This window comes from Tachysurus vachellii, chromosome 25 (assembly GCF_030014155.1).
Source record: "Tachysurus vachellii isolate PV-2020 chromosome 25, HZAU_Pvac_v1, whole genome shotgun sequence".
Taxonomy (NCBI): Eukaryota; Metazoa; Chordata; class Actinopteri; order Siluriformes; family Bagridae; genus Tachysurus; species Tachysurus vachellii.
In genome coordinates, this window is record NC_083484.1 from 415,001 (window position 1) to 426,421 (window position 11,421).

Genomic DNA, 11,421 nt, shown 5'->3' on the forward strand with positions numbered 1-11,421 from the left:
GAAACTGCAAAGATTTTAACTGTTTTTTTGGGTCAATCTTCTTGGATTCATCCAATTAAAAAAAGTGTATTTATTGAATTTAAAATGCATTTCAAAATATGTAAAACCATGCTGACCAACTGAAATGTACCACAGGAGAAAGACTGATATTTCTTCACACACACACACACACACATACGCACACACTAACGGAAGGGAAAACATGTCAACATAAACTTGTACAAAACTATGGGAAACACTGTTCCCGATAATCGACTCCACCCTACAGTGAAATATGAGGAACACTGCCCTCGATAAATACACACTGGTAGACAAAAACTACCTTCACACGGTGCATTATGGAAGACACTGCTCCCGATAATGTTTCAGAACGAGAAATAACACCAAGCTTCGTCACAGAAATCTCTACACAGGTCAGCTCTGACGGTCGGACGCCGATCGACACGGTGATGATCGTCATTACAGTTTAATTCCTGTGTCACTGTGTGCTGGAGGCGTCGTGATGTCGAGTGAAATCTCAGAGCCAGTGGCTGACGATGGAATTTTTATTTTAATGTGAACACATTAGTAACATTAGGATTAGACTAAACTAGATTAGACCCGTCAGAGCTGCCGGTGTACAGAATCGATCAACACCTTTATAGGACGCTTTGGAATAATGCTGTGGGATCAAAACACTATGTCAGAGCGAGTTGTTTTAGCTGAGAAGCCACAACGTCGAATCTGGAATAAAATAGTGATCACTTTTAATATTTTAATAAGAGAATTGTGTGTGAAACCATAAAAGATCAAAGCGGTTGTTTTAGATAAACACACGCCTCACTACTTAAATCTCAAAGGTTTCTAACACATTTGTTGTGACAAAGTGCATCACAAAAGTGGTGTGAATTTTTGTCTTTAAACTGGAATTTTAACAGTAAGTTTGTGAAGCAGGGACGAGACCCTACAGGTCTGGAAAGGCGAGCGAGCGTGTGCTGATTTCTGGTGACGGCTTGTTGGATAACGTGTATTCCTCAGAGCAGATGCTGCTTTAATAAACTGACAGTATAACCGTCACAATTATGGAAGACACTGCTTCCGATAATGTAAAAAAAAGTACAAAATCACATTTATAGTGAACACTGTCACTGATAAATAAATAATAACAGACAAACACATTTCTCTTCGTGCAAAACAGGTCAAAAAAATAACCAGATGATCCAAAAGCAGCCTTTTTTTTCCCCTGCCAGGGATTTAGTTTGGAAACTCGATTAAGTGCAAGTGAATGAATCAGAATTAAAGATCCGATCAGCTTCCAATTCGTACCCGTCAGGACACAACTAACTGAGTCGGAACCTGAGAAACGAGTGCACATGTGTGTGCTTCAGCAGGTTATATTCACCCGATTCACCCGAATTCCTGCTGATTATCCAAAATAACCAGCTTGTTAATTAAAAACAGCAGGATTCAGAAATAACGTAAATAAATAATTGACCTCGTGGCTGGGCGATACGACTACAAATATACTGCCATATATGAATTATTAAAAAAAAAAAAAAAGTTCAAAACAATAAACAAAACAAAAACCCCACTGACCTCAAACCCCGAAAATTAAAGTCTGATTAATAAACGAGGTTCATACTTTGAGTGTTTCAGTATTTTGTTAAAGCAGCTGATGATAAATTATGCAGTACGGAGGAATTTGTTGGAATATTTATTGTAATGTCGCTATGCTATCAGTCGCCCAGCACTAAATGATTATCGTCTAAACCTCCATGAAAACTTTAACGTTAGCTTTAGATTATTAGCTTGTAGCAATGACCTGGGTGTGTGTTTTTTATTTATTTTATGTAATAGGTGAGCGTTACTGAGATGTGTGGATTTTAACGCGCCCTCGGACGGAGCCGAGCCTGGCGCAGAGACGCCGGTCATCAGTTGTTCGAAGCCCAGATGTTTCCCGTTAGGTCGTTAGCGCAGCTCTGGATGGTCCAGGTGATCAGTGCAAACTGGTTCCGGAACAAATCGGCATCAGAACCCACGGCCTGCTGTTTGAGGGCACGGAGATGTTGGAGCAGAGTGCTGACGCTGTAATCACCAGAGCCGAAGATGATGTGACGGAACGGGACGTCCCTCGGGGAGACGTACGGAGACAAGAGGTTGTGCTCCACCTATGGCCAGAAACACAGCCTACAGTTATAACAATGTAATAACACTGTACACATATTTTTCCGCTTGTACTGTTTTATATGACAGAATATAAATAGAATGTTTTATTTTGGTTCTGTTGAAGTTCTGATGTCTCGAGCTGAGCGACGTGATACAACAATATAATAATATCACAAAATATTTTTATTGTAATGCTCTAAAAAGGTTACGTTAAATGTTAAACACTGTTATTAATCATTTAAAAAAGCAATAAAGACTGCCACTATCTGTTCTCCAGCTAAAATAAAGTCTTCCAGGAGGTGGCCTGTGATTGGTCAGTTCTTTTTACCCTCATAATACGGTCGTTGATGTTGCGGCACGTCTCGGCGTCATCCAGATCACTGTTGATTTTATCGTTGTTCAGGACAGAAACGGCGCGAGAGAACGAGCCGATCGCAAAATACAGCCACTTGTCTTTCAGGACTGAGGACGAATTCACACTGAGTGCTTCAACCTGGAAAAGCCAAGCAGCACAAACTCCTGTGAGAAACGGCTTCTACACCTCATCATGATCATTCATCAGGAGAAAACAAACAACAACAAAAACAAAACGTACGTTTCTGATCTCTTTGGTGATCTTAAGGACGTTGCTCATGATGACCTTCTTGTACTCGCTAACGTCCAGATTGAGGAAGTGATCATGGACGAGCCGCAGCGCCATCTGTCCTGCCATCTGAGCGGCAGACACACAGACGTTCAGAAGCTTCCCCTCGGTGGCCTGGTTCAGACTTTCTCTGGTGTCCAGAAATGTTCCAAAATACTTGTAGTCTGAAGTCTCCTGGAGTACGAGGAACATCAACCGGATTAATTAATCACACCAAACAGACAGAAATCTAAACATGTACTGTTCACATCAGGGTCTGATCACATTAACTGTGCTTACCTGCTGAAAATAATCAGAACATATATTAAGTACATGTTCATGAACTAAAACGTTCTTATATTCATGTAACCAGGTTTACACGAGTCACTCAAGACGTCCAGCTTCAGACTGTACAGCACTTTAAATGGAAGATTTTTTTAACTGTTTCTTATTTTCTGATTTTTTTTTTAAATAAAATTACAGACAAAACTAAAAAAAATATACAAATCTACACTATAACACCTTTATGTCACATGAACCTTTTTTGGTTCTGTTACCGTGTAGGTGCAGGAAGGGGACTGTAATAAACATGTAAACTGCTAGAAAAAAAACAACGAGAATTATACGTGAAGGTGATTATTATATCGTTAAGACAAACTCACGTAGTCTGAGACGAAGCGGAAGGACATGGAGGGGATTCCAGAGAAGGCCAGGAAAGGATAGGCTCCGTCCTCCATCTTCATGGGCTCCAGACTGAGAGCAGAAACATTCAGAAACTCAAGATCAGAACAAACACCTTCAATTACACAGGTTTCATCTGTTATTACAGAATATTTAAAACTTCAACTTAAATTCCTGTAAATAAATTCAGACAAATGCTAAACGTATAACAGTTTAATTCAACTTTTAATAATAGGCAAAAGTGTAATAAAAAGTAATAAATATTTAATAAATTTAAACGACTAACAATGTTACACACACACACAGATTTTTCCCCGTTTATAAAGCACATTAACTCTAGATTGTTCTTTTCAATGTAAATAATTTGCCTCTTACACTATATTTTTATACCTTTTAATGTTTGGGGATTATGTTTTAGTGATATTACTGGAGGTCAGGAGCGTTTACTCACACTAATTTGGTCCAGTCTGGAGAAGAAAAATCCTGAGAGAGGGTGAAGGCAGTGTTCCGAGGACTCTTCATCTTTATATGGGATTAGAACAAAACCAGTTAGATACACATAAAGGGTGAGGGGTCAGAGTGAGGGGGGTTGGAGTGGGGTGAGGGGTTGGAGTGAGAGGGTGTTGGAGTGGGGTGAGGGGTAAGAGTGGGGTGAGGGGTTAGAGTGGGGTGAGGGTCGTTGGAGTGGGGTGAGGGGTCGAGTGAGGGGGTGAGGGGTTGGATTGAGGTGGTGTTGGAGTGGGGTGAGGGGTCAGAGTGAGGGGGTGAGGGGTTGGAGTGGGGTGAGGGGTCGGAGTAGGGGGGGTTGAATGGGGTGAGGAGTTGGAGTGAGGAGGTAAGGGGGGTGTCGGAGTGGGGAGAGGGGTCGGAGTGAGGGGGTGTTTAAGCATGCAAAGTAAATTCACACCTCATTCATCGTGTTCTTCAGAAGTTTGTGTAACAGTGGACTGGAGGAGGCTTTGAACTGCTTTATACCTGCACACACACACACACACACACACACACACACACACACACACACACACACACACACACACACACACACACACACACACACACACACACACACACACACACACACACACACACACACACACACACACACACACACACACGGTCAGATTACCCAACCTCACTCTCTTACACAAACACATTTTCACAAATTTTCTCCTTCAGCTTGACTCTGAAGTAACAGTCAGTTCTCAGTAATCTGAGGAACAGGAAGTAGACTGTTATTTATTCATTATTTAAAATGGCAATTAAATAATTTTTGTTCACAATTTTATTTTAGAAAAAGTTTCTGCTGAGAATTTATAAGGCTTAAGTATTTACGATAACACAAAACACTGAAACAACAACAATAATCGACTAAATAAATACACCAAATAAATAATTAACCACCGAGGTAGACGTGTGTGTGTGTGTGTGTGTGTGTGTGTGTGTGTGTGGGGTGCTGAACTGGAGTGTACCAGACACAGTGGCGTCCAGGCTGATGTAGGTGAAGGCTCTGAGGTTCAGTGAGGAGAGATAACCCTGAGGGAGAAACAGAGGAACACAGTAACTAACTCTCACTAACACCGACTCTGTTTGTAGAATATTTAGTAAAGTCACAGTTTGTTCTCACCTCAAGCCACTCTGTAGCACCGACGCTGCCGAAATCTCCGGCACTCCAGCTGGCAAACACGATGCTCCTCCTCGGCTTAAAGCCAGCTGCATAAAAATGTTTCGAGGTTTTACTCATCAGTAATAGCAATAAAATAAACAAACATACATATAAACAAACAAGAAGCAGCAGTAGACCAGGCCCCGCCCACTCTCTCTAGCCCCGCCCAGCCACATTAAATCAAGTTAAATCTTCAAAGTCATTAAAAAGCAGGTTTAACATGGACCACAGATCAGGTCAAACATGGACCAAACCACTGGTTTATTTCTCTCCTGATTCTCTTCACCTTTCAGCATGTTAGTGACGGCCCTAGCGAGCTCCACCAGCAGCGACGTGCCGACGGTGGACTTGGCGAATCCGCCGCCGAACGCGTCTCTCTGAGCACCGAGCACCACGTAGCGATCTGCAGAAATAAACACACTTAGTTCACACTGAACACAGACTCACTCATGAACACAATGTTCAGAACCGTATCCAAATCTTCACCTGGATCGACGAAGCCCTTAATGATGCCGAAGATGTTATGGATCTCGGTGTCGACGAGGACGTTATTAACCGTCACAGTGACGTTCATCTCTCCTCCCAGTGTGTATTTACTGACGCCTGGCAGCGTTCCAGAGAAATCTGAGGGTGCATCCTTTCCTTTCATCCTCCTGAAATCCACAAAACAGTTAACAATAAACATCAAGCTTCACATCAACATTTACTTCCTGTAAACCTTCAAAACTATTGCACCCCAACTATTTACATTTGTACGCGAGAATGACGTAAAATACTTCTGCAATTTTACATTAGTAACAATTTGACTATTAAGGTGCTAAACGACCTTCTACACCTGCACCATTGAGGGCATCATGACAAGAAGCATCACAGCCTAGTTTGGGAACAGCACTAATCAGGACAGACGAGCTCTCAAGAGGGTGGTGAGATCATCTGAACCTACAATCCATACTGAGCTCAATGACCTGGAGTCTATTACAGCAAGCTGGACCAAAGCCAGGAAGATTGTGAAGGACCTCAGACATCATAACAATGGACTCTGTTCTCTGTTGCAGTCAGAAAAACGTTTCCGTTCCCTGAAGGCAAACATGGAGAGGATGAGGAGGATCCATCCGAGTCCCCGACCGACAGAACACCTAGAGCCTGTTCTCTTTGCACACTATACATTGCACACTTAACTTCCTTCTCACACTGAACACTTTACATTTATTTTACTTTGCGATGATCAATGCTGAGAAACTTACAGATGGATTTTGCGAGCTGTTTCGGCGGTGATGGTCTGAGCCAGGATCTTAGGAAGACCTGAGGATGCAGAAGGAGGGAACTGGGTGTGGTTGAAGGAAGGAAACCCTGGAGTGTAAGGATCTCCTGTTCCGAGGTGAACCTGGATTTAAAAGCAAGCAGAAATGAAAAACAACAGAAATAAAGGGAAAGAGACGATAACGAAGATCAAAGGTGGATAGAAATCACCTGGACGCTCACCTGGCCGTAGAGCTCGGTGTTGAGTTCTCTCTCGTTACTCGTTTCCTGATAAATCAGAACCGCAGCTAAACCGAACTGTTCCGCATTCTCTACCTAGAGGACAGCGAGACAGAATGGGTCTAACATCGAGGACAAAGTGGAATGACTGAGCTTTCACAGCTGTGTTAATAAGATCTGAGGTACCTTCTCAGCCAGGCTGATCTTTCCAGCTCTCATCAGCGCAATCTTCTCTCCCAGGTTTATTCCCTGGTTCTTAAGGGTCTCCAGATCTTCTCTTCGGCCGTAGTTAGCGTACACCACCTTTCCCTGTGGGAACATCAGTAAGTGATGTAGCTGTGAGTGAGTAAGCTTAAAGAATTCAACAAATTTTGATTTATACTTATTTTGGTCACCTAAAAGATTTCTAAACACGTGATAAATAATGTAGTGGGATTGTGATCACTTCACATGAGCGTGTGTTAGTGACGTAGCACACACATCATGTAAACCCCCCTTACACTGACTGTTATTATAAGCTCTTTCTGTAGGCGGCGTGGCTGCACATAAAGGTGCTACATACAGAGTTAATACAGCGTACAGGTCACTTCTGTGTCACTGAACAAATGCAAACAGAAACATTTGTGTTTCTTGATCAATGTAAAAACTGTTAACATTCACAGGTTAATAAGTTTTGGCACTCACCTGTTTGGTTCCTGTTGCGCTGTAGGCTAAATACCCCTTTGGACTTCCGACCACCTCAGACCCCATCAGCACTTTGTTCTCCCTGATCATGAACGAGACGCCGCATGAGCGAGAAACACAGACGAGTCGACACGTAACACCAGAAACCGATACTCACCCCGACGGCACCTGCAGCTTCACGTAGTGCACGTCCATCCAGTGGTCCATCCCGAAAGCCCTGAACTTCTCCAACAACTTCTGGCCCAGGACGCGTTCTCCATCGCTGCCAGCCTGAAGGTCCTGAGAGGAAATCTCTCTGGAGAATAACATCAGAAACACAACAGTTACACGGTGTGTCGTAGGATCAGTTTAAAAAACAACAAATAAAAGGGGAAGCAGAGAGAAAACCACAACCCTATAACCTATTTTAGGTTTTTTTTTTTATACCTTTGTGGCTTTTTGTCACAGTGGCCTACAGAACCAACACTGACTACATCTCCAAGTGTCTCCACACACATTACAGCTGCTTGAACAAACTCTTCTGTGTTCTACAGAAACTGAAGTCTGCTCTTGATCTCACAAATAAATAAACAATTTGTAATAAATAAACAAAGACATTTACAGCACGTGGCAGACTCTCGCTCTTATCCACCACGACTCACATTCTATCTCACTTTATACATCTGTACAATCGAGGGTTAAGGGCCTAGTTCAGGGACCCAGCAGTGACAGCTTGGTGGACCTGGGATTCAAACTCACAACATTCTGATCTGTAGACCAACACCTTAAACCACTAAACTAACACATCCCACATGAGTAAATAAATAAACACATACTGCAAGGTTTTGTCCATGGCTGCAGGTGTGAGGTTCTCTCTCAGTGCCTCTGCGACGCTGTTCCAGTCCACAAAGGGCTGAGAGGGTTTGTAGTGGTTAGAGGTTTCAGTGTCCACAGTTGTCACAGTGTCCACAGTTGGCACAGCGTTCATGCTGATGCGTGGCTTACGGTGCGACACATAACCGACAAGGTACCCTGATAAGCACAAAAAAGAAAACAAATGAAAAATAAAACAAGTGCCAGACATGCTTCAAAATAAGAATGTTCAGAATTGATAAATTAGTTTTTTAAATATCTGCTGGCTGCGTGGCCTGCAAATTATCATCCGTTCATACAGCGCTGTGCCATAATCAACCTGACTTAGACTTTCTATAAAATTTATCTGATAACAAACAGTAAATAAAGTGTTTGACAGTAAATTAAAGCCTAACCCGGGTCACGGCACCACTCAGAACCTCACCAGTGATAAAGACAAAGATAACGAGGACAGTAATCTTTGCCAAGTTGCTCCACTTCCTGTTAGGAGATTTCTGCAGATTCTGACTAAAAGATCTGACCACTTCCTCTTCTCCCTCAGCCGAGGACTTCATCTCCACTGAGATCTCATGACTATTGTCCATCTGATCCTGATCCGGATCCTGGGCCAGGTCTCTGTACACGCCGCTTCCTTGACGAAACTGATTTTACACAGAAAATCAAGAATTCGGATCAAATCACACCAGACTTCCATTTAAAACTCTAAGAAGTGTTTCCTGTCAGAAAACCAGCACTTACCATGTTTGAGAACTTCACATTTGCTTGATTGATGCATCCTGCCATAATGAATCTGAAAAAGAAGAAAGATTATTATTAAAGTAAAAGATTCAGAGTATGAGAAGGTGACACTACGTTCTGAGAATCGGCTCTTCTGTGGTGGCATTTTATACTCATCAAACCAGGGCCAACGTCAAAGGGCTAATCTTTAACTTATCGACCCAAATAAATTAAAAAAAACACACGCTGATTCAGAGCCAGTCGTAAAGGGGTGTAGATGAGTAGATCAATAAAATAAGAAATGAGAGAAGCTTACACACTGAAAAACAACAAAAAATAAAATAAAATAAAGAAACACAAATTAATGATTCAGGGTCAGCTGTGGACAAAACCAAGAGTAGATCAAAAATAAAGTAATACAAGGGGGAAAAAATTTAATCAAAAACCAAATATATTATTATATATTATATTGTATTAAACATACAAAATTACAAATAATAGTAAGTGCCAGCTGGGAGAACTACAAAAATAATAATAATTAAAAAAAACCCACAACCCACTCCTTTATTAAACATGACGGTTTTCCTGGGACATGCAGAGAAAACAACTGTGCTCTATATATATGTGTGTGTGTGTGTGTGTGTGTGTGTGTGTGTGTGTAACATTTTAAACAACTGAACTGCAGGAAGACTATAACTGTAGAACTGAAATCATTTCATCACATATTTCCTGTATAAGTTTTCACAATCTAGAAGCCTGAAAGAGCAGTAAACTGACAGCATGAACAGGTTTAAAGGACCAGTAATCTGACTGTCACAGAACTTTCCCACAATGCCACAGAAAGTTGAAAAAGGCGCGAAATCTTTAACCGCCACTTCCTCAGTCGCTGCAGAGCTTTTACAGGCCTCAACTCATTTACTGACTTTAATGACTCAGAGATATAAAAACAGCAGTTCAGTGCACACGGGGATTTACAGAGAAATTATTTCACTCAGGTTTCCATATGATGAACATCAGAAAACTGAGAACGCAAAGAGGAACTCTGAAAGATTTCTTCCAATAAACTCTCCTACAAACAAACACACACACACACACACACACACAGAGTCACACACACACAGAGTCACACACACTTTCCAAAAAACAAACAAACAAAAAAAAACCCTGCCTGACATCAAAAAACAAAATCTGAGAGACTGAGCGGCGCCGAGCTGAACATCACTTCAGGGTCACAAAACATTACACAATCATGGTGTACAACATTATATTAATAATAATAATAATAATAATAATAATTTAAAGGCAGTGACAGAGACATCTGTTAATGAAATCTATATAAAAAAATACATAAGAATAATATAAAAAGGTAAAGGAACTGATTAGACAACACCAAAAAACTTTCCTGATTTTGTTTATTTACACAAAGAGTTAAAGTCGTGTTGATAAGAGTGAGGCGTCCAGCTGAGTCTGTCTGTCTGCCTGTCAGTCTGTCTGTCTACCTGTCAGTCTGTCTGTCTACCTGTCAGTCTGCCTGCCTGTCAGTCTGTCTGTCTACCTGTCAGTCTGTCTGCCTGTCAGTCTGTCTGCCTGCCTGCCTATCAGTCTGCCTGTCAGTCTGTCTGCCTGTCTGCCACTCAGTCTGTCTACCTGTCAGTCTGCCTGCCAGTCTGCCTGCCTGCCTGCCAGTCTGTCATTCAGTCTGTCAGTCTGCCTGTCTATCAGTCTGCCTGCCAGTCTGTCATTCAGTCTGTCAGTCTGCCTGTCTATCAGTCTGTCTGCCAGTCACTCAGTCTGTCTGCCTGCCTGTCAGTCAGTCTAACATTCAACTACAAACTCTTAAAACAAAAACAACACAAATCCAACCACCGACCAACTCTTAAACATCTTAGTGATAAATAACCTGTAAATTTCACATTATTCTCGAGTGAACATCAACATCTTCTGTCATAAATGTATCACAAATAATTCAATAGTTTAAATATTTATTCATTTTTAAATACTTTTTATGGAAATGAGAATATAAATGTCATTACTGTTGTTATTATTATTATTATTATTGTCCACTTGAATGTCACCTTTATGCCACCTGAATGTCACTTGAATGTCACCTGAATGCCACCTTTATTCTTGTTGACGTGTATTTCCTCACGTTTACCTGAAGCCTGAGGGGACATTTAGCAGTGTACATAAAAATCATTCATTTAGCACTGAAAACAAAAAAAGGACTCTGACAAACTGAACTTTATTATCAATAATTAAAGTACAGTAATAAATGAAATATTTTAACCTGACAACAGAGTTTCCAGCATGATGCTAACGGCTAATTTAACTGTAGCTACAGATCTGAGAGCTAACTAGCTCAATGCTAACTGTTAACATGTCCAATGAATGAACTGGCGGGAAAATAAGTCTAATGCTAAAGATCGGATAACACTAATTACAGTTTAATCTACGACACGTTCATTATATTTTCACATCTTAAAGTTTCTCACCTTTTAATGTATTATAAGGAAGAAGCAGGAAGCTGCTGCTCTCACACCGAACACGCGGTACTTCAATGTGTGGTAAGTGATTCGAA

General features: G+C 41.3%; 1 protein-coding gene across 3 annotated transcripts in view; it reads right to left on the bottom strand.

Annotated features, from left to right (window-relative positions):
- The window catches only part of tfr1b (transferrin receptor 1b), a 12,738-nt gene extending 1,317 nt beyond the window's left edge, over positions 1 to 11,421 (bottom strand). For 2 of the 3 annotated variants that reach the window (XR_009647784.1, XM_060861228.1), the window contains exons 1-19: positions 10,941 to 11,032; positions 8,865 to 8,916; positions 8,551 to 8,767; positions 8,090 to 8,285; positions 7,432 to 7,569; positions 7,275 to 7,356; positions 6,777 to 6,899; positions 6,594 to 6,686; positions 6,356 to 6,495; positions 5,598 to 5,764; positions 5,398 to 5,514; positions 5,073 to 5,158; positions 4,918 to 4,981; positions 4,356 to 4,423; positions 3,900 to 3,970; positions 3,430 to 3,520; positions 2,741 to 2,962; positions 2,474 to 2,638; positions 1 to 2,147 (exon numbers count right to left, since the gene is read on the bottom strand). The exon at positions 1 to 2,147 is cut by the window's left edge. Coding sequence is in view for 2 of the 3 variants with exons in the window: in XM_060861228.1 (XP_060717211.1) it covers positions 1,911 to 2,147; positions 2,474 to 2,638; positions 2,741 to 2,962; positions 3,430 to 3,520; positions 3,900 to 3,970; positions 4,356 to 4,423; positions 4,918 to 4,981; positions 5,073 to 5,158; positions 5,398 to 5,514; positions 5,598 to 5,764; positions 6,356 to 6,495; positions 6,594 to 6,686; positions 6,777 to 6,899; positions 7,275 to 7,356; positions 7,432 to 7,569; positions 8,090 to 8,285; positions 8,551 to 8,767; positions 8,865 to 8,916; positions 10,941 to 11,017 (2,406 nt within the window). In the remaining variant the exon portion in view is untranslated. Of the gene's footprint in view, positions 2,148 to 2,473; positions 2,639 to 2,740; positions 2,963 to 3,429; positions 3,521 to 3,899; positions 3,971 to 4,355; positions 4,424 to 4,917; positions 4,982 to 5,072; positions 5,159 to 5,397; positions 5,515 to 5,597; positions 5,765 to 6,355; positions 6,496 to 6,593; positions 6,687 to 6,776; positions 6,900 to 7,274; positions 7,357 to 7,431; positions 7,570 to 8,089; positions 8,286 to 8,550; positions 8,768 to 8,864; positions 8,917 to 10,940; positions 11,033 to 11,335 lie in introns of those variants that run through there. The other variant, XM_060861229.1, reaches the window with a different exon arrangement.